The sequence below is a fragment of the Solanum lycopersicum genome, chromosome 12, assembly GCF_036512215.1.
Source record: "Solanum lycopersicum chromosome 12, SLM_r2.1".
NCBI classification, from domain to species: domain Eukaryota; kingdom Viridiplantae; phylum Streptophyta; class Magnoliopsida; order Solanales; family Solanaceae; genus Solanum; species Solanum lycopersicum.
In genome coordinates, this window is record NC_090811.1 from 60,202,534 (window position 1) to 60,226,143 (window position 23,610).

At 34.5% G+C, this 23,610-nt stretch overlaps 2 protein-coding genes and 1 long non-coding RNA gene across 4 annotated transcripts; 2 read left to right on the forward strand and 1 right to left on the reverse strand.

Moving 5' to 3' along the window:
• Positions 1–238: 238 nt before the first annotated feature.
• LOC109119126 (uncharacterized) lies at positions 239–2,721 on the forward strand. Of its 2 annotated transcripts, none has more exons than XR_003244821.2 (3): positions 239–311; positions 431–1,496; positions 1,787–2,721. It is a non-coding gene; the product is annotated as an uncharacterized lncRNA (long non-coding RNA). The 2 variants fall into 2 exon arrangements; XR_011213237.1 differs by lacking the exon at positions 1,787–2,721 and having other exon boundaries at positions 431–545; positions 1,317–1,529.
• A 3,203-nt stretch (positions 2,722–5,924) lies between these two features.
• LOC109119135 (uncharacterized) lies at positions 5,925–17,191 on the forward strand. Its single transcript, XM_069292566.1, has 4 exons — positions 5,925–6,090; positions 9,845–9,910; positions 10,448–11,909; positions 16,916–17,191. The coding sequence occupies exon 3, from the start codon at positions 10,448–10,450 to the stop codon at positions 11,558–11,560; it is 1,113 nt and encodes a 370-aa protein (XP_069148667.1). The 5' UTR covers positions 5,925–6,090; positions 9,845–9,910; the 3' UTR covers positions 11,561–11,909; positions 16,916–17,191.
• A 1,594-nt stretch (positions 17,192–18,785) lies between these two features.
• LOC101261304 (26.5 kDa heat shock protein, mitochondrial) lies at positions 18,786–21,213 on the reverse strand. The gene is made up of 2 exons (XM_004252271.5): positions 20,785–21,213; positions 18,786–19,382 (listed from the first exon to the last, which is right to left on the reverse strand). Exons 1-2 carry the CDS (start codon positions 21,062–21,064, stop codon positions 18,967–18,969), a joined length of 696 nt encoding a protein of 231 aa, XP_004252319.1. The 5' UTR covers positions 21,065–21,213; the 3' UTR covers positions 18,786–18,966.
• Between the last annotated feature and the right edge of the window lie 2,397 nt (positions 21,214–23,610).

The following is a 23,610-nucleotide window of genomic DNA, read 5'->3' on the forward strand; positions in this document are numbered from 1 at the left end:
TTGAATTGTATTTCACATGTAAATAGTGTAATTTTTATTTTGTTATAAATTGACTGAATATTCACATGCAAATAGTGTAATTTTTATTTTATTATGGATTGATTGAATTCACATGTAAATAGTGTAGTTTTTGTTTTATTAAAAATTGTTGAATACAGTTCACGTGCAAATAGTGTCAACATTTTTACTTTGCTATAAATTGATGAATTGTTTATTTATATTGCATTGTACTTTTTCAATTTTCCAACAATCTTAAAAGTCTTTCTATTTTTCCAATTTTCTAAAGTTTTTAAAAGCCTTTTCTTTATAAGGTGAGTTTGAATTTATTTTATTTTTAATTTATTTTATACTTTTATATGATATTGTTGATATATTCAATCTTTTGATACTTATATTAATGTAAATATTTCTTTTTATTTTTTGTGTATAGATATGCATCCGTCAAATGTATACGTACATCCTGGTCCAGTAGAGCATGATGTATTAAAAATTCAAGTTCATCATCGTTCTGAAGGAATTTGGAATGGTAGCATAAAAGAAAAGAGGTCTTGCTTATATACGCGTCGTGGTGATATTGAATTTTGGCAACATATTAAATATCATCCATTACATTCTCGCATCCGTCAATATTTTGAAAATTGTAGATATAAAGGAATTATTGATGTAGGAGTCGTATGACTCTGGATTAATTTCTGCTTTAATGGAAAAATGGCGTCTAGAAAATCATACTTTTCACATGCGAACTGGCGAGACTACCATAACTTTACAAGATATTAAAATTTTATTTAGAATGGTAGTAGATGGTAGTCCTATAATTTTAAATGGAGATGATTCTTTAGGGATTATCAGTAGACAAGAAATGATATTTGAATTAACAGGATGGTTACCCGATACTAGTTGTTTTTCTGGTGTTAGTAGATTGTTAACATATAAATTGATTGATTATATTGAAGGTTTGGATGGTATTAATGATCACTGAACTGAGCATGAAGTGCAACAAAGATTTAAATTATATTTATTATGGTTATATGGTGGATCAATATTTTCGAATAAATCTATTAATAATATTAATTTGGACATTTTGATTGACATGAGAAATTTAGATTTAATGTCAACTCAAGCATGGGGACCAGTCACATTATCATATTTATATAATTGTTTATGTCGTGCATCAATGAAAAAATCAAATGAAGTTTGTGGATTTCTCTCTTTAGTGCAGGTATACATATTTTTTAATTAAATATTTTTTATATACTAGTAATATGCACTTTTAAATTTAAGTGCATTATAAGTAATGGTGAATTTATTTATTGTAGATTTGGGCATGGGAAAGAATTATTCCCCTGCAACCATTGTCAAAGCCTCTAAGGACCAATCAACTTGAGGCTTCAACTGCGCTTGCACGTAAATGGACGCGACGTAGAAATCATCAAAATGAGGCACGAACTGTAATCGGTGTGATTAGGGATGTACTAGATAATCTAACTGATGAACAGGTATTTAATATTATTAGTATCTTAAACTATTCATATTTTATTTCATTTTAAATACAAATATGTTTGGTAGATCTTTAAATGAGGCACTTATGTTTCACTACCCAAGAAAATTATGTGAATAAAATGACATATACATAGATTCTTGTTAGGTCCTTAAAAGTAAAATATCTTATGACACAATGGTTCAAAAAAATTATTTTGTAAGATTGTTCATTTTCACGTACATATTTTTTTTTATTTTTCTGTCAATGTTGTTTTTATAATTATCTTACTTAATTATTTTTTTATAGTTTATTTGGCAACCTTATTCGGAAGATGTTATTAATGGATTGCCTGAGTGGTGTCGGTCGAGACAACGTGTCTGGATGGCACAGGTGCCACTGATTTATGGAATTTATCGTGGGTGGCACATGGTTGTTCGTGTTGTGAGACAGTTCGGTTATTTACAACATATTCCTGGACCATGTACCCAATTTTTTGAATATCATTTTAAGCGTGATAAACGATCCAAAATAAAACAAGAAGATATAGATGAATTTAACTACACACAATATTTATGGGAACAACGTCAAAATCGTATATTTCGACCTCCATTTGTAAGTGATCAAACAGATTACTTTCGTTGGTACATGAGGCATATCCTCATGGTCATTGTAAATTCACAACATGTTGTAAAAAAAGGGTATCAACACAGGGCAGGAAGACATGAGACATTAGTATGTATATTATGTAAATTTTAAATTATTATGTCAATCTTTAATAATTTTTTGTTATTAATATTTGTTTATTCATTATAAGCTAGGGGTCATGAAATTCAGTATCATCGAGCTCGGATGATTGAAAATGATGAAAATCAATCTAATGAAATGAGACAATATGCAGAGGAAGTTGCTCGTATTTCAATGGAGTCAATGAATGCGGCCTTCCAGGGAACGCGATTGAGCTTTGATCCTGATTACAATCCTCCCACTCAATACAATGAACCACCACCAGTACAAGTATCTCGCCGATCACGACAAACAACACCGAGAGAGGGTGCACGTTGAGGTAGAAAGACCGCTGGTGAAACAGTTGATTTTTCTGCAGGGCCCTCTAATACTAATGTGACGACTCCGAGCCTTATAATCCCATGTTTAATTTTTCTATAGGGCCCTCTAACACTAATGTTAATTTTTCTAGTCAGCAATCAGTTGATTTTGTAACTCCACAGGTTCCAATATCTGGTTTTGCGCAATTTATTGGATCTCAATATGATATTCAACATGATATGCGTAAATTTCCTATATAAATAATTCTCCATTTGGTGAAAGATTTGTGGATACTGATTATTGACTCCTTAGGTTAAAATTTTTTGTAGAAACCTTATTTGTTTAATCTACGTGAAACCTGTAGACATCTGAAAAATTCCAAGTGACCAACTTCAGGATCATGATGGGAATTGTTAAAGGGGTAAGGAAATTAGTGTTAAATTCATGTATGTGCATATGGTGTTACATGAGTTGGTTTTATGGATCGGAAAATTGAATTTTTGAATGAAAGTAGGGGTGGGAATTATTTAATTACATGGATGGTTGTTAGGGGATTAAAGAAATTATATATGAAACGAAAAGGTGTAGTGATAATATGCATGCAATTGGTTCAGTGATTGGTTGATATTTTGGATAAAAATGTGAGGAAGTTAAATATTAAATCATGATGAGATATGATTGGTCAAAGGCAATAGAATATTTGGAAAATATCGAATCCATGTATGTGGGGGCCTAAATTAAACTTGCAGTCATCATCCTTATACAATAATGATACGGTCAATTGTAATATGTGGGTTTGGTCCTTAATTTCTTAAAATTATTGGGTTGTGATTAAAGTTTTAATAAATTGAGATAGTAATTAAATATTAGTTATATTTTATTACAAATTATGTATATGTACTTTATAGATTGAAAAGGTTCAGAGGCATTGAGGAAAGCAAAAGCACTAAAGACGTAGTTTGCTTGACTTCGGTGGAGGTAGGTTATGGTATATGCTATTTGATAGTAAACTCTTAATAGTGATTGATATGCATTGAATGATATTCTGAAGTTTTTTATGTACTTGATTGTGTTGCTTGGTTGTGTGTTTATGATTGGTTTGAAATCCTGAGATCGTGAAATTTATATTCTTGAACCCTCTTTATCGAAGTGATGCCTTGAATAAAAAAGGTTTGATGAAATATTATCAATTAATTAAAAGTGGTGATAATAAATGATAAATTAATGATATTCTTGGATCGGAGTGTCACATTCCGACACAGTATAATTGGATCGGAGTGTCACGTTCTCACATGATATTATTGGATCGGAGTGTCACGTTTTGACACAGTATAATTGGATCAGAATATCACATTCCGACATAATATTCTTGGATCGGAGTGTCACATTCCGACACGGTATTCTTAGATCAGAGTGTCACGTTTTGACATAATATAATTGGATCGGAGTGTCACGTTCCGACACGGTAACATTAAAGGAAAAAGATATGGAATTAACTTAATGTACTCAACCTCAAATAACTCATTTCTCAAATGAGCGTGGCATGGAGGCATGAATCCTCATGGGCGTGTTTAATATTGTGATTGATTATGTAGTCACTTTTTGATGTTGTTTGTTGCTTACCACCTATTAAGTGTCATAGTTGAGTTCATACTATTATTCATCGTATATTAGTTTCTATTTGGGTTGGCCCATGATACCTACTCAGTACATGTTGCCCCATACTGCGCCCTACTTGTGTTTTTCTTTGTTTTCCTTTTATGGAGTGCAACGAGTGTACCAATGACTTCAAATTGTCCTCAGCTCTAGCCAGTCTTCAGCATATCAGGTTCCAGGGTGAACTATTCATTCAAGCTCGTGTTGGATTCTCTTGGACATGACATGATGTCCTTAGTTTTTGGACATAAACTATTTTGTTCATTTATTTTGTGTCTTTAATACTCTCAGACTTAGTATTTGAAGATTAGATGTCCTTGATGTGATAATTTTCAGATTTTGTGGATAATATGTAATAAACTTTAGAGATTCATTTGATTGATTACTTTAATAAGTTTTGGAGCTTCTATATTATTGTTGTTATTCATAGTTGAATTAGTGATATATGTTGGGTTTGAATTTCTTAGTCCGCCCACTTAGGAGGTTAAGTGTGGGTGCTACTCACGACTTGTTTTGGGTCGTGACATATACTGAACATACTTATGTGACATCTTTCACATCAAGAGTAACTGAAAAGCATCGTAAGAGACACTACCATTTTTTCAGTTTCATTTTCCACTAATATGTTGTTTCAGTCTTTGTCAAGAGCATCTAAGAGGGTGAATTCTCAAATAAAACCACATGTGTGGACGACATCAACAAGGATGCAACACAAGTCCGAAGAGAGTGTCAAACTTCTAAGACGCGAGCTGAGGAGCGACTTTCACCACATTCGAACCACACCCCTATCAGAAGACATGTGGATTTTTCTTACTGTTTTTGGTTTAAGTTTTGCATCCGAAAAATTTATTTTCACCGGTGGCATCTTTCCAATCTGAGTGATAGTGCACTAAGAGTTTTGAGAATTATGTCAGTGTAAGTTCTTAATTATGGGTGTGAAAGACCCCACATTCATGGCTAAGAGGTTGCAAGCCTTTCTTTATACTCGACTTGTCTGTCACTCTTCTAGAACAAAAAGTTATCTTAGCATACTAAGTTTCCTTTTCAACCGATCGAATCGAACTACAAGCAGTCTGATTCCATAAATGGAGGGATATGTAGGCGGCAACTTTGAAAACACGGTTGTATTTCCACATTCGCACTCAAATCTTATTTTCGAGCGTCACATTTGCTTCATAATTTGATATCGGGATAACTTTTGAATTCTTTCAGAATCGTGTGTTAAATCAGGCTTATCAAACTACAAGTGGTTTGAATATGTAGAAAATCCATTTTTGGGGTTCTGTCATAATTCCTAAAGTCCGTATCAAATCCCTTTTTTAAAAAAGATGAGTATGTGGACAGTTAAAATTGGCTTGGTTAATTTCATTTTCCTTGAAGTTCTTGTATCAATCAAAGTAAAATGAGGACAGTTGTTGACATTCAATTTTGACCCACGATATGATTTAGTTCACGAGCTTCTTAGTTCTCAAACGATTTAGAAGAATTAATTTTTATAGAATTCAAATACTTTTCAAAATTATTTTAAGTAATCGTAGTCGATTTTTATAATTTATAATTAGTAAATATGTTTTCATCTGATTATGTGTACAATTAATATATTTTATAAATATTTAAAAATCATCTCAAAAAGATTTAATTTTGTTTAACTATTTTACTAAATTAGTTTTTGTTATATGATAGTTTACAATTTAGGATTAATTATTTTATATACTTAAGTCGATTATTTTATTTTGTTAATATTAAGAGGCTCATTAATTAATTTATAATTCCTATTATAACACAGAGATTTTTAGTTCCTTATACACGAATTCAAGACTGTGTTATTCTTCGGAGCTCGCCGGAGTTCATCTATTGGTGGTGGAATTGTCTCCAGTAGCTCGAGTTTTTAGGTCGCTGCCCAGAGAAAGGTAATGTGTTTCCCTTGCTTACTATTCATTTCAATTCCGAGTATTGTGCGATTGACCCGTCTCGATTGGGCTTTCTGTGACTTATTTCTTGCTCGATTTGAATATGATTATTCATTGCTCATTATCTTCACTGTTGGGATTTCTGACTGACTATTGTATTACTCATGTTTCGTTTAATTTAAGGAACCAGTCAGGTTGTTGTTTGTTTTATGTTTTAGCTTGTCGTGTTGTTTTGAATCACATGCTATTCTTCTCTTGACATTGAAATTTTTTAGGACTCTACAAGATGCGTTTAATTCGAGTTGGTTGGAACTCTACAAATTGTGTTCAACTCAGATAAAAATTTTTGGAGGCTACTCAACCCTAAACCCTAGTTTATGCCGGTTACTAAATTCCCTTAAAATGCATCTCAAAAGATTCCCAAAGAGATCAAGATCTCGAATACTCCACAAATTGATGGATTATTCATATAGAGAGGTCAAATCTAAATCATCCCAGTTCGAGAAATACGCCAGGTCCTCGAATCATGGTTAAATCATCTTAGAGAGTAGAATCAAGGGAGAAACAGATTTGTACTCACAATCTTGATGAATAAAATCATGTTTCTTCATATTTTATTTGTATGGTTTGTTTATTTTCCATATGTTTAAAATTTGTTGCAAACAACTACTACTACTAATGTGTTCCCAAGAATCAATGAAGTTCCCTTGGTTTCATATGTTTGTATTTGAAGTTGCTGACCCCTTTTTTATTCTCCAAGGTCGGTTTCTGTCTCTCTTGTCGAAATAGTTTAGATGTTCTGTTTTCTACTCTATTAAGAAGGATTTAGACTCAGTAACAATTTTCTGTCCAAGAATTTCAGTAGTTGGGATTATAACTTCATTTCAATCTTGAGATAGGATTGTTTTTTCCTGCTTCTTTATCTTTATTAGGAAAACTAAATGATTTTTCATATTTTAACTAAATTATATCCACTCTACTTGTGCATAATGATCTTTTTTAGAGTTCAAAAGTAGCATATTTGTTTATTTTAATTTACTTGAGTTACTGTTATGAGTTTATTTAGTAGCTTAACTTTATTTTGTTTAGGATTACATTCATCCTTTAGAGTCTTTTTTTTTTTTTTATAATATGTATTATTTTGTTGTATCAAAGCTTAGATGATGTTAATTTCATTCTGTGTTTGTTGGTTCATTTGTTTATCCTTTAGATGGTCATTTAAACCATGATCCATATCCTAACACTTGGAATCTCGGTAGTATATTGATATGGCTGCAAATTAGATTCTAATGATTTCTTTATGCATGAACCGGTTTAAATCGAGTTTACCAGACTCTTTCTTCCGCATTTGCATCTTGAGTTGAGTCAAAATCTGACTTTATTCCTTTTCGACTTAACCAAACCAATTGGAAGATGATGTGTGGTGATGAGGAGTTGACTTACAGGTCTTGAAGGCATAAAAAGTGATTGTATATATCAATATACAAATGATATACAGAAAAATAAGCTGATATACACTAGTTGTATAGAATTTTACATAGAAAAAAATGCAGAAATACAGCGATATATGCTGATAGACACAATCAAAATGCATCAGTAACAGGCCCAAGGAGCATGTTGTATATCAGTTGCATACCTCCTGTATACAATGATATATAAGATAAAATAACAATGTGTAAGTGCAAATACATGAAAATACAGGTTGAAAAGGGTGGAAATACAAAGTGAAAATAAAATACAGGTTTCGGATGGCCAAAAATGGATTAGACACAACCCGTATACAACATGTATACATCCAATGTATACCAGATCTTTTTTTTATAGAAAATTGGGCCAAAGCCCCCATTTGAAGTTTCTGCAAAACACAACCCGTATACAACATGTATACATCCAATGTATACCAGTTCTTTTTTTTAGAAAAATGGGTCAAAGCCCCCATTTGAAGTTTCTGCAAAATTTGCAAATTGGGCCTAAACTCAATTATAACACTTCACTTTTAGAAAATAGAAAAATTACTTATATACACACATTAACTTACCTTAATATCCATTTATCTCTATTTTTTTCAAATTTCAAAAATCTCTTAATTCCTGTATACATAAAATCTTCCAAATACATAAATATTTGTAACGACCTGTTTAGTCGTTTTGAGCAGCAGATTTTATTTCTGGAAAAACAGGCTGAGACGACGGAACCACGACGGAACGTCATGGGCACGACAGACCGTCAAGGGTGTCTCGTCCCAAAACACTTAGAAATTCTGAAATTTGGGTGTTGAAATCGACTCTCTGAACTCTGTGACGGACCTGCAGGACGGACCGTCACAGGCACGACGAACCGTCGTGATCCACCGTTTCAAAACACTTCAACTCTTGAGAATTTGGTACAGGGAACGATTCTCTGAACATCGTAACGGAATAGCATGACGGACCGTCACAGACTCTTCAGAGAATTTCAGTCTCTGAACTCTGTGACGGAGCAGCAGGACGGCACGACGGCCCGTCACAGGCACGACGGCCCGTCACAGGATGCGTAATCCCAGTCGGAGTAGGATTTCTGGTTAAGTTTTAAAGGGGCGTTTTGGACTATTCCTGCTATAATTATATATTTCGTGGGTTTATATTAATAACTCAATTTCTTGGGGGATAAAAGAGGTAACCTTGAGTTAAATTGTGAGTTATTATTGTCATCTTTTACACTTAATTATATATTAATTAGGGTAAAAGAAAGAGAGTTTGAATAAAGAAAATAGAAAGAACAAGAGAAAGAGAGAGAAAGTTGAACGAACGAATAGAGAGAGAAGAAGAACAAAGCTTTGGGAATTTGCTTGCTTGATTTCTAATCATCGGTGGAGGTAGGTTATGGTTTCTCTTACGATATTCGTAGTAAACTCTTAATAGCGAATGATATGTATTGATAATATTGCAAACCCTGCTATGTGCTTAATTGTATGCTTGCATGAATGTAATTATATAATTGTGATTATATAAGCGTGATGAAGTTATTGAATCCCAAATCTTGCAAAATCCTAATCTCTTTGTTAATAATGAGGCCTTGGTAAAGAAGGTGTGATGAACTAAAATAATGGGATTGATGATGCCTTGGTAAGAAAGAAGGCTTGATGAATTGATAGAAGGAGATTAGGGGATCGGGTGTCACGAACCGACACGTAGTATTAGGGGATCGGGTGTCACGAACCGACACGTAGTATTAGGGGATCGGGTGTCACGAACCGACATGTAGTATTAGGGGATCGGGTGTCACGAACCGACACGTAGTATTAGGGGATCGGGTGTCACGAACCGACACGTAGAATTAGGGGATCGAGTGTCACGAACCGACACGTAGAATTACGGGATCGGGTGTCACGAACCGACACGTAGATTTAGGGGATCGGAGTGTCACGTACCGACACAAGAGGATTAATGAATATTGAGGGAGCGGAGTGTCACGTACCGACACAAGAGAAATAAAGATAATGAATCTTGAAAGATGTTAATATACTCAATCTAATGAACATGATTCCCAAATTAGTATGGTATTGAGGCTTGAGTCCTCATGTGTGAACTTGACGGTAATTGTTAATGATATAGTACTTGTTGTTGCTACATGTTGAGTATCATAGTTGATTTTATGATATTACTTGGTATATATTGATTTCTATTTTGAGTTGGCCGATGATATCTATTCAGTACCCGTGTTTTGTACTGACCCCTGCTTTTATGTTTTCTTCTTGTTTAATTGTGGAGTGCAGCAAACGTGCCGTCATCTTCGACTCAACAGTAACTCTAGCCAGTCTTCACTACATCGGATCTTCAGGGTGAGCTAATGCTTCTAGCTTGGACTGGATCTTCTTTCTCATGTCTTGATGCCTTGAAGTTCCGGCATGGACTAGCTTTTACTTGTTTTAGCTTTTAGAATACTCTTAGTTTAGTAATTTGATCATAGATGTTCTTGTGATGATGACTTCCAGATTTTGGGGATAATAATAGTTATTGATTTTATTAATGAGTTTAAGTCTTCCACATTACTTTCTGTTGATATTATATTGAAATGTTAAGGTTTAGATTAGTTGGTTCGCTCACATAGGAGGGTAAGTGTGAGTGCCAGTCGCGGCCCGGTTTTGGGTCGTGACAAACCTTGTATCAGAGCATTAGGTTCGTTGGTCTCATCACACAAGAACGAGTCTAGTAGAGTCTTAAGGAACGGTAGGGGGACACCTTTACTTTTCTTTGACAGGCTATAAGACTTTAGGAAAATTCAATTCTTTCTTTCTTTCTTTCGTGCTATTACTTGGGTCCAATTGGTATCTAGGTGATACAAATTGGTATCTGACCATCTTCACTTTATTTCGCAGATGGTTAGAATTAGAGCAACGACTACGCCAACACCAACACCAGCACCGGTGGGACAGGGTGCGTCTGAGCCAGCCACTGGGGCTGTAGCTCGAGAAAGAACAGCGGCAAGAGGCCGTGGTAGAGGTCGTGGGAGGACGTCCTCTAGGGGAAGAGGACGAGCACCTAGCCCATCTGATACTAGGGCAGTGACTCCTCCACCTACTGAGGAAGTAATAAGAGAAGGGGAGGATGGGGAAAATGAACAAGTGCAGAATGAGGGATTGCCACCCCAACCTATCCCAGAGATGATAAATCAGGTGCTTGCTTATCTTAGTGGGTTATCTGATCAAGGTCAAACGCCTCTAGTGTTTTCTACACCAGCACCTCAGGCTCCAGAGGTACCACATGCAGCCACTATGGCTCCTCGTATGGATGCCTCATTGGACATAGGCACGTTTCCACGTCTGACTACCGGGCCTATAATGACAAATGATCAACATGAACTTTTCAGTAAGTTCTTGAAATTGAAACCTCCAGTCTTCAAGGGTGCTGAATCTGAGGATGCTTATGATTTTCTGGTTGACTGTCATGAGCTACTACACAAGATGGGTATAGTAGAACGGTTTGGTGTTGAGTTCGTGAGTTATCAGTTTCAAGGGAACGCCAAAATGTGGTGGCGGTCACATGTTGAGCGTCAACCAACAGAGGCACCACCTATGACTTGGGCCTCATTCTCTGGTTTGTTTATGGAGAAGTATATCCCACGGACTTTGAGGGATAGGAAAAGGGATGAGTTCTTGAGCCTAGAGCAAGGTAGGATGTCGGTCAATGCATATGAGGCTAAGTTTCGTGCACTATCAAGGTATGCCACCCAACTTTGTTTCAGTCCACAAGAGCGGATTCGTCGTTTTGTGAAGGGGTTGAGGTCAGAGTTGCGGATTTCAGCCTTACAGGTAGCGGCTACGGCAAAATCCTTCCATTTCGTGGTAGAGGTGGAAGGAGTGAAGCCAGATGAATTCACCATGGCATCGACATCAAAAAGGTTTCGAAAGGAAGGTGAGTTTAATGGTTCTTACTCTAGAGTACAGGGTTCCGGAGGTTACTCAGTTCGACCCATTCAGTCTTCACTATAGACTGTAGTTGGGGGTCCACCTCAGACCGGTCAACACTTTTCTGAGAGACCCATGCTTGACTCTAGAGAGTGTTATGGATGTGGGGAGACTGGACATATTAGGAGGAATTGTCCAAAACAGAGTTACAGACCTCCAAATGTTAGAGGTAGAGGTGGTTATGGAAGAGGCCGTCATTCTGGAGGACGCGATGGTCGAGGTAATGGTGGTCACCAAAACGGACGGGGTGATGAGCAAACTGGAGCCACTACATCACAATATGGTAGGGGCAACGGACAAACAAACGAAAGGGCCCATTGTTACGCTTTCCCTGGGCGGTCAGAAGCGGAGACATCAGATGCTGTCATCACAGGTAATCTTTCGGTTTGTGATTGCATGGCTTTTGTATTGTTTGACTCTGGCTCTACATTTACATATGTATCTTCCGCATTTGCTAATGGTCTAAATTTACATTGCGAATTACTTGATATACCTATTCGTGTTTCTACTACGGTGGGTGAGTCTGTGATAGTCGAAAAAGTATATAGGTCTTGTTTGGTGAATTTTGTGGGGAGCAACACTTATGTAGATTTGGTTATCTTAGAAATGGTTGATTTTGATGTAATTCTGGGTATGACTTGGCTTTCTCCGAATGTTGCGATCTTGGATTGTAATGCTAAAACGGTGACGTTAGCCAAGCCTGGGACAAATCCGTTAGTGTGGGAGGGTGACTACACTTCCAATCCGGTGCATATCATCTCCTTTCTTCGTGCTAAGAAAATGGTTAGTAAAGGGTGTTTAGCTTTCTTGGCACATCTCAAGGATGACACTACCCAAGTACCTTCGATTGAGTCGGTTTCGGTGGTTCGTGAGTTTTTGGATGTGTTCCATGCAGATCTTCCTGGTATGCCACCAGATAGGGATATTGACTTCTGTATTGATCTTGAACCGGGTACTCGCCCCATTTCTATACCCCCTTATAGAATGGCTCCCGCAGAGTTAAGAGAGTTAAAAGCCCAACTTCAAGAGTTGTTGAACAAAGGCTTCATTATACCAAATGCATCTCCTTGGGGTGCTCCGGTTTTGTTTGTGAAGAAGAAGGATGGGAGTTTTCGGATATGCATGGACTACCGGCAATTGAACAAGGTAACCATAAAGAACATGTATCCTCTTCCTCGCATTGATGATTTGTTCGATCAGTTACAAGGTGCTTGTGTCTTCTCTAAGATTGACTTAAGATCCGGTTATCATCAATTGAAAATACGGGCAACGGATGTGCCGAAGACTGATTTTAGAACCAGGTATGGGCATTACGAATTTGTAGTGATGTCTTTTGGTCTTACAAATGCCCCTGCTGCGTTCATGAGTTTGATGAACGGAATTTTTAAGCCATACTTGGATCTCTTTGTGATCATATTTATTGATGATATACTGATATACTCTAAAAGTAAGGAGGAACATGAGGAGCATTTGAGAATGGTATTGGAAATGTTGAGGGAGAAAAAGCTTTATGCCAAGTTCTCTAAGTGTGAGTTTTGGCTAGATGCAGTGTCCTTCTTGGGGCACGTGGTTTCTAAGGATGGAGTGATGGTGGATCCTTCTAAGATTGAGACAGTGAATAATTGGGTAAGACCTACTAATGTGTCAGAAATAAGGAGCTTTGTTGGTCTAGCTAGCTATTACCGTCGATTTGTCAAGGGATTCTCTTCCATTGCTTCCCAACTGACGAACTTGACTAAGCAAAATATTCAATTTATATGGTCGGATGAGTGTGAGGAAAGCTTTCAGAAGCTCAAGACTCTGTTGACTACTGCACCAATTCTCACCTTGCCAGTGGAAGGTAAGAATTTCATTGTCTATTGTGATGTATCCTATTCGGGTTTGGGTGCAGTGCTAATGCAAGAGAAGAATGTGTTTGCTTATGCTTCAAGACAATTAAAGGTGCATGAACGTAACTATCCAACTCATGATTTGGAATTGGCCGCGGTAGTGTTTGCATTAAAGCAATGGAGACACTATTTATATGGGGTTAAGTGTGAAGTATACACGGATCACCGTAGCCTACAATATGTTTTTACTCAAAAAGATCTGAACTTGAGACAGAGGAGATGGATGGAACTACTGAAGGACTACGACATCACTATTTTGTATCATCCGGGGAAGGCGAATGTTGTAGCGGATGCTTTAAGTAGAAAGGCGGGAAGCATGGGAAGTCTAGCTCACTTGCAAGCCTCTAGACGCCCATTGGCTAGAGAGGTTCAGACTCTAGCTAACGACTTGATGAGATTAGAAGTAAATGAGAAGGGAGGATTGTTGGCTTGTGTGGAGGCAAGATCTTCCTTTCTTGACAAGATTAAGGGAAGACAATTTAATGATGAGAAACTGCGCAGAATCCAAGGTAAAGTATTGCGAAGAGAGGCTAAGGAAGCACAGATCGATGAGGAAGGTGTTTTGAGAATTAAGGGAAGGGTATGTGTACCTCGCGTCGATGATTTGATCAACACTATTCTGACAGAGGCTCATAGTTCAAGGTATTCGATACATCCGGGTGCAACCAAGATGTACCGTGACCTAAAGCAACACTTTTGGTGGAGTAGAATAAAGCGTAATATTGTGGATTTTATTGCCAAATGTCCAAACTGTCAACAAGTAAAGTATGAACACCAAAGGCCCGGAGGAACACTTCAGAGAATGCCCATTCCTGAATGGAAATGGGAGAGAATCGCAATGGACTTCGTGGTTGGTCTTCCAAAGACATTGGGTAAGTATGACTCCATTTGGGTGATTGTTGATAGGTTAACTAAGTCTGCTCATTTTATTCCGGTTAAGGTGACTTACAATGCCTAGAAGTTAGCCAAGATCTATATCTCAGAAATCGTTCGATTGCATGGGGTTCCACTCTCCATCATATCAGATAGAGGTACGCAGTTTACTTCAAAGTTTTGGAAAACATTGCATGTGAAATTGGGTACTAGGTTGGACCTTAGTACCGTGTTCCATCCTCAGACCGACGGTCAGTCTGAGAGAACGATTCAAGTGTTGGAGGATATGCTTCGCGCATGTATGATAGAGTTTGGTGGCCATTGGGATAGCTTCTTACCCTTAGTGGAATTTTCATGCAATAATAGCTATCACTCAAGCATTGATATGGCTCCATTTGAAGCATTGTATGGTAGGAGATGTAGGTCCCCCATTGGTTGGTTTGATGCATTCGAGGTTAGATCTTGGGGTACTGATCTTTTGAGGGATTCGATAGAGAAAGTGAAATCGATTCAAGAAAAGCTTCTAGCAGCGCAAAGTAGGCAAAAAGAATATGCAGATCGAAAGGTTAGAGACTTAGAGTTCATGGAGGATGAACAAGTCTTGCTGAAGGTTTCGCCCATGAAAAGGGTGATGCGGTTTGGTAAAAGGGGTAAGCTAAGTCCAAGGTACATTGGTCCCTTTGAAGTACTTAAGCAAGTAGGGGAGGTGACTTATGAGTTAGCCTTGCCTCCAGGGCTGTCCGGAGTACATCCGGTATTCCATGTGTCGATGTTGAAAAGATACCATGGGGATGGAAACTATATTATTCGTTGGGATTCAGTTTTGCTTGATGAGAATTTGTCTTATGAGGAGAAGCCTGTTGCTATTCTAGATAGAGAAATTCGCAAGTTGAGATCAAGGGAGATTGCATCCATCAAAGTTCAATGGAAGAATCGACCCGTTGAAGAAGCCACTTGGGAGAAGGAGGTTGATATGCGAGAAAGATATCCACACCTGTTCACAGATTCAAGTACTCCTTTTCGCCCTTATTCTCCTTCTTGTGATCGTTCGGGGACGAACGATTGGTAAATTGGTATCTAATGTAACGACCTATTTAGTCGTCTTGAGCAGCAGATTTTATTTCTGGAAAAACAGGCTGAGACGACGGAACCCACGACGGAACGTCATGGGCACGACGGATCTTCGAGGGTGTCTCGTCCCAAAACACTTAGAAATTCTGAAATTTGGGTGCTGAAATCGACTCTCTGAACTCTGTGACGGACCTGCAGGACGGATCGTCACAGGAACGACGAACCGTCGTGATCCACCATTTCAAAACACTTCAACTCTTGAGAATTTGGTACAGGGAACGATTCTCTGAACGTCGTAACGGAATAGCAGGACGGACCGTCACAGGTGTGACGGACCGTCACAGACTCTTCAGAGAATTTCAGTCTCTGAACTCTGTGACGGAGCAGCAGGACGGACCGTCGCAGGCACGACGGCCCGTCACAGGATGCGTAATCCCAGTCGGAGTCGGATTTCTGGTTAAGTTTTAAAGGGGCGTTTTGGACTATTCCTGCTATAATTATATATTTCGTGGGTTTATATTAATAACTCAATTTCTTGGGGGATAAAAGAGGTAACCTTGAGTTAAATTGTGAGTTATTATTGTCATCTTTTACACTTAATTATATATTAATTAGGGTAAATGAAAGAGGGTTTGAATAAAGAAAATAGAAAGAACAAGAGAAAGAGAGAGAAAGTTGAACGAACGAACAGGGAGAGAAGAAGAACAAAGCTTTGGAAATTCGCTTGCTTGATTTCTAATCATCGGTGGAGGTAGGTTATGGTTTCTCTTACGATATTCGTAGTAAACTCTTAATAGCGAATGATATGTATTGATAATATTGCAAACCCTGCTATGTGCTTAATTGTATGCTTGCATGAATGTAATTATATAATTGTGATTATATAAGCGTGATGAAGTTATTGAATCCCAAATCTTGCAAAATCCTAATCTCTTTGTTAATAATGAGGCCTTGGTAAAGAAGGCATGATGAACTAAAATAATGGGATTGATGATGCCTTGGTAAGAAAGAAGGCTTGATAAATTGATAGAAGGAGATTAGGGGATCGGGTGTCACGAACCGACACGTAGTATTAGGGGATCGGGTGTCACGAACCAACACGTAGTATTAGGGGATCGGGTGTCACGAATCGACACGTAGAATTAAGGGATCGGGTGTCACGAACCGACACGTAGATTTAAGGGATCGGAGTGTCACGTACCGACACAAGAGGATTAATGAATATTGAGGGAGCGGAGTGTCACGTACCGACACAAGAGAAATAAAGATAATGAATCTTGAAAGATGTTAATATACTCAATCTAATGAACATGATTCCCAAATGAGTATGGTATTGAGGCTTGAGTCCTCATGTGTGAACTTGACGGTAATTGTTAATGATATAGTACTTGTTGTTGCTACATGTTGAGTATCATAGTTGATTTTATGATATTACTTTGTATATATTGATTTCCATTTTGAGTTGGCCGATGATATCTACTCAGTACCCGTGTTTTGTACTGACCCCTACTTTTATGTTTTTTTCTTGTTTAATTGTGGAGTGCAGCAAACGTGCCGTCATCTTCGACTCAAAAGTAACTCTAGCCAGTCTTCACTACATCGGATCTTCAGGGTGAGCTAATGCTTCTAGCTTGGACTGGATCTTCTTCCTCATGTCTTGATGCCTTAAAGTTCTGGCATGGATTAGCTTTTACTTGTTTTAGCTTTTAGAATACTCTTAGTTTAGTAATTTGATCATAGATGTTCTTGTGATGATGACTTCCAGATTTTGGGGATAATAATTGTTATTGATTTTATTAATGAGTTTAAGTCTTCCGCATTACTTTCTGTTGATATTATATTGAAATGTTAAGGTTTAGATTGGTTGGTTCGCTCACATAGGAGGGTAAGTGTGGGTGCCAGTCGCGGCCCGGTTTTGGGTCGTGACAATATTTCACTCCTATTTTCAGCCTATATCCAGGTTTTTCACTCCCCATTTTATTCCTCCATTTTATTCCTAAATTCTCTCCGGTTCATTGGTAGTTACGAATTTTGAATTTATTTTAATTTTGTATTAGTTATTACTCAATAATAATTAATATAATATTTGTAAAAATTTGCCTTTTCTGTTATCTTCTTTTTAATTTCTTTTTTTTTCTTTTTTAGTTTAATAGTTGTTTTGTTTTTCTATTATTTCCAAATCACTGTTGGGTTTGATATTTGTATTTGATTTCTTATTTTACTAATAAAACACTTGTTGAGATTTTAAATTGATTTTACATCCTTTTTTTCCTTAATAAATGCAACAGATTGATGCATGATGTATCAATAATAATGTATCTCGGATCCTTACTTATGTATCTGAAATACCTAAAAAACATAAAATTTATGTAATTATAAAAATTATAGGAGTAGAAGGTAATTAAAATTTTACATTATGATATTTATATAAGTTATACTTACGAATAGGACAGGAAGAGTTGGACTTAATTAAGGGTCCATTTCAGCTGAATTTGGACAAAGGACCAATTCAAACTTTCCCCTTTTCTTTATTATTCATATCATATGGTTTGATTAACTTTATTCATTTTATGATTTAATTTAATTAAGTTCCCCAAGATAGTTATTTTAATTTTTTTAAATGCAAATCAAAATATTTACATTTTGCTTCGCTTTATTTTATTTACTAGTCTTGTCACTTAAGTTGTTTCCCTTGAGAATATTTTACTAGTTCATTTTCGCTGAACATAACATAATAATAAGATTGAGTAAAATAAGTAAATAATAAATAAATAGTTTTCTTTTATTTTAGCGTATTTTGAGAACCTAACACCTTTTCGGAATGTATGTTAAATTTTGAACCCTTATAATTTCAAATTGATTTTATCTGCTTAAATCATTTTAGAAATTTAAATTATTCTTTGATTTTTACTAAAGAATTAAGTGACAACTCTATTAATTTGGAAAGTCAATTTTTTATTGATTTTTTAAAACTTAATATTTTTTTTGTTCTTTTATTTTTTCAAGTAAAATATAAATTTTCAATTTTGTACAAAATGAGAGTGCGAGTGAGTAAACATGGTCTAAAAAAGTGGCGGGCGAAATTTAAGAAAGAAAGAAAAATAAATAAATAAATATATATATATTTCTCGCTTTATATAAAAAATACATTTTATATATTTATATTTATATAAAAACAAAAAAGGTAAGAAAAAAGAATAAGAGTGACAAGCAAAATTACCAAGGAAAAAACGAAATAAAACCAGTTTGTAATAAACAATTAAATTTAAAATATTTAATTTGATTTAGTTATTTGCTATTATATATCATATTTTTTTAAAATTTAACTGTTCAAACATAATTATTTATTCTGACATATTATTTTGTTATAAAAAGAGTAGCTAAAATGACAAAAAGAAGAATAAATACGCATATAATTTATAAAATAACAAAACGATAGATTTTATTTTGAAACAATTCTTGGCCAAAATTATGGCCAATTTTTTCGAATAAAGCAAAGCCATTCTTGTCACACCCTCTTGAAACTGAAGAAAACTTAAATTATTATTATGAAGACACTCACAAACATGTCAGAGGTAATACTGCCAAAGAAAAACCTCACAAAACTTCAATTTCCTTAACATCTTTCTTAGGTTTGTCACTTTTAGGAATAGTAATTGTCAAAACACCATCTTTCATCTCAGCTTTAATTTCATCAACCTTAGCATCTTGAGGCAACACAATGCTATTATTATAGTAACCATAACTTGTTGATGACCAAAACTCATCATCTGATCCTTCTTCTTCCTTCTCTTGTTTGTGTTCACCTTTTATTGTCAAAATTCCATCCTCAACCATGATCTTCACGTCCTTCTTGCCGAGTCCTGGCACGTCGTAACGGATTTTGTAATTCTTATCATCCTCTTTGTACCTTCCCAGTAATTGTGAGGGATTCAAGTTGAAATTATCAAATATCTTGTTGATGTTCTGTGTGGCTTGCAATAATGCATTGCCAAGTCCCGTTGGTAAGTTTTCTGTTCCAAAAAAAGAAACAAATACTACATTATTTTTATATAATTAAAATAATATGTATAATATAAATATATATATATATATCAAACTTCGTTAGACTGTGTCTATTTCTTCAAATTTTGAAAATTTTTGTTGAAAATCCTGACACCTCCATACATGTACATGGCTTAAAGCCAAAGTAAAAAGTTAAACTAGTAAAATTGAATCATCTTTATGAAAACTAAATTGTTTGGTGGATAAAATAAAATGTTGAAAGACGGAAATTAAGTAAATAAGAAGACATAATACACTCTTAACTTAGAGTGTGTTTGGTATGAGGAAAACATTTCTAAAAAATGTTTTTCAATTTTCTCATATTTGGTTGGGCAAAAATTTTACAAAATCAACTCATTTTCCTCAAAATTAAAGAAATGTCTTCCCTTAAAAAATTAAGAAAAATATTTTTCAAAGTTCTCTTCCAATTTCAAATTACATTTTTTATTGAAAAAACATCAATTTTTTATTTTAAAAAAATTAATTTCAAAATTTTATTTTTTTACCCGATTCCTGACAACCCTCCCCAAACCCACCTCTCCCACCCCAACCCCTCCCAAAAAAATTAATTTTGCTTTTTAAGAATATTTTCATTTTTAAATTTTTATTTTTGAACTTCTGCCTCTCCCATGGCCAGCCCCCTACCTACCCCTACCAGCCCCATCCCCGCCCAACCCCAAAAAAAATTAATTTTTTTTAAAAAAATACTATCAACTTCAAATTTTTATTTTTTCACCCCTCTCCTCCCCTCCCCTCCCCTGCCCCACCACCACCACTCCAAAAAAAATTATTTTTAAAAAATATTTTCAATTCCATAAATTGTTTTCTACTCTAGTAGAAATAAAAGATGTTCCTCAAAAATATTTTTCATTCATAAATGAAAAACTAAAAATTATTTTCGAAAAATATTTTCTACTCACCAACCAAACATGAAAAAATAAGTTCAAAATCTACTTATTTTTCAGAAAAACATTTTCCTACATACCAAACACACCCTTAGTTTCGAGGGATAAACTATAAATTTCAATTTTGAGCGTGCACAAGTAAACACTTAAACTTGAGTAATTAAGTAGAACACAAAATTACGTATGTATGATAAAAATATCTATTTATTCAATTTTAAACAATTAAATATACTATTTATACACATTTAAAATTAAAAGTCATAGTTACTAGCTGACACGAAAGTGTCATGATAAAGGGTTAACATGTATGTATGTATTATGCCTAAAAAAAAATATTCTTAATAATTGAAAATTGCAAAAGATAATACTCTCTCCATTTTAATATATAAATTAATTTAGCTTTAAAAATAATAATAAATTCTAAATCATTTCATTAAGACTACTAAATAGAAAGGGGAAATCATACCGACAAGAGCAGGTGCAAAGTCGTATTCATTGCGTCTCCAAAGATTACCACGGCGGCGTCTTCTTTGAAATAGCTTCGATTGTTTGCCACTGTCGGAAACAGCTACTTCTTGTTTCTCCGATTTTCCACTGCCATCTACTTGTTGTTTCTCAGACTCTGTAGAAAAACGACGTACAAGTTCAGAGCACCAGCCCTGTTTCTGCACATTATTACTCAAATGCCTCACACTTGCATTCGATTTTTTATAGATATTTTTCAAAACTAAGCCTGACAAAGACATTGCTAATAAATTAATTGAAATTTTCTTATGTGTACTTTAATAAGAAACACTCACCGATTAGCTTTTCTGATTTCTATGATGAGAAGGAATTATATTGAGGCAAATTTATATAGGCGGTTGTGAAGATATATATAATTAAGTAAAGCTTCTAGGATGTGCTTGATGATGTGTAGTGTAGTATAGTATCAAAGCTTTGAGAAGGTTCTTGCTGCTTCATTCACTAAAAGTGACGCCGTTTAGTGCATAATAAAGAGTGTTCCAGAAACTACACTCTATTAATATACTTCTCTGTTTTTGTGACCAACAAACAGTTTATAGCTTATTATTTATTAGATATACAATTAATTTTAAAAATTATATATTTGCTAAGTACCTTTAAATATTTTACGATTTATATAAGTTAAAATTAATTATAGTTTGTTTAAGATGTGTTATAATTAAAATGGAATTGAATGAGTTTGAGATATAAAATAAGTAATGCGTAGTAATATATGATTTCTAATTTATATTTTTAAATATTTTTCTTAAAAATTCCAACAAGTTATTTAGATATGGATTAGAAGGAATATTTTTCTTTCTATCTTAAAATATTTGTTAAATTTTATTTTTTGAATTAATTTTAAATTAAATATATAATTGATTGTATATTTAAGATTATAAATTAATATTATAATTTACACATTTTTTTTAAATTTTTTGTAGTGAAAAAGAAATAACAAACTATTTGATTGACTTGTAAAATTGTTTTAAGTCCTCTTTGATACGTACAAATTTGCACCTTAATTAATATGATGGAGAATAAGGCGAAAATTAAGGCGCGTATGTGATTATTTACTTTTAGTCACTTATTTTCAAAACAAATTGGATGCAATTTTGGAATTTTGTTTGTAAATTAATTTGTGACAAGTGTTGATCAACAATATATCTTGATTTTGGAATTAATACGGAGAATTAATTGTGTTCATCAAAAAAGTAATTGATGATTTAATTAAGCAATAAAACAATGCTAGAATTATCATCACACGAATAAAGTTATTCAATTAAAAAAAGTGTGATTTTTTATGTGAAGTAGAATCGATAAAGACTAAAATGGATTTTGATGGACTTGAACTTAAAATTGTTATAGTTAGAATAAAATGTTGGGCCTGAAAAAATGAAAAAGTTAAAGACTTGAGTTAATTAAAATTTTATTTACGAATAATATATAAATAAGTATAAAATTTGTATATCTAATTTATCGATTCGATTTGGTTATTTTTGTGATTGTTTTTTAGTAAAATCAAAAGCAAATCAAATAGTATCGATTTTCAAAATTTAAAATCAAATCAAAATAAATATCAATTTTTTAATCGATATGATTCAGATTGTGATTCAATTTGATTTTGTAACCATGACCATGAACAAGTCTAGTTAGTATATCAATTTATCACACTCATGTTACATTTAATTGTTTCTCAATCAAATTAATTAATACATTTCACTTTTATTCATACCTCTACATGTCTCTGTCGTGTCCACTGTTGCAGGTTCTTTTGTTGGCTAAGTTGTTGGAGCATTTATGATTGCATTGTTACGCCTTATGTTAACTATGTGCGAATAGAAGAGTGAAAGAGGCTAGATATCAATTTGTATCGTCAGATATTAATTAGAATCAAAGTTATAACACGAAGGAAAAAAGAAGAGAGAATTTCCTTTTAAGTCCTGCAACCTCTTGCAGAAAGTACAAACTTCTTTTTGTCGTTTAACAAGATTCTACAAGACATGTTTTGATACGATGAAATCGATTATAGGACTCTGATACCTAATTTTCATGATCCTGAGCCGCTGTGAGTGAGGAAAATTAATTACTAACTCACTTAACTCATCGAAGACGAATTATACACCAAATCATGAAAGGAAACAACTAATCAACAGTTTAATAAATATAGATTGATTTTCCATAAACTCAACTATTTATAACAAATTCATCCTAAAGAATCACAAAATTTAACCTTTACAATCTAAAAGTCCTAATTCAAAACTCTAACGAGTCGTTTGGTACAAGAATTAGTAATGCAAGAAATATCAAAGAAGAAATTAATAATGTAGAAATTCAATGCAAGAATCAACAATGTAGAGATTATTTTTTATAAAGTGTTCGGTTCATTATTTCTAACCTATTTTCGTGTTTGGTTTAAAACTCTAAAAAAAACTTTTTTCAACTTTACCGTTGAATTGTTATGTCATATATTTCATGTAATTACCATATTCATTATGGTTAAACATTACAGAAAATTGTAAATTACATGGAGATTTTCATGGGGATTAGTATGAAAATTTTCCTACTAGTTTCTAGGAAAATCCCCATGTAATTTACAGTTTTCTTGTGGTCAAAGTTAATCTTACAAGTAAAGTGCTTAATAATTTGAGAATATTTCGTGAAGAATTAAATATGTTGAAAATGTGGGAGTTGTTTATGTTCTTCATGTTTTCTTAAGGAAGAACAAACAAAAATAATACATTTGATCTGAATTCAATTGAAAAAGTGCTAAATCTTGTTTGGAGTG

What these genes read in the sequence shown, in the direction of transcription:
- LOC109119135 (XM_069292566.1), top strand. Translation starts at nt 10,448, where the DNA reads ATGGTTAGAATTAGAGCAACGACTACGCCAACACCAACACCAGCACCG.
- LOC101261304 (XM_004252271.5), bottom strand. Translation starts at nt 21,064, where the DNA reads ATGTCTTTGTCAGGCTTAGTTTTGAAAAATATCTATAAAAAATCGAAT. An exon ending in CTTTGCACCTGCTCTTGTCG is followed by an intron (nt 19,383 to 20,784) that starts GTATGATTTCCC and finishes TTTTTGGAACAG; the next exon opens with AAAACTTACCAACGGGACTT.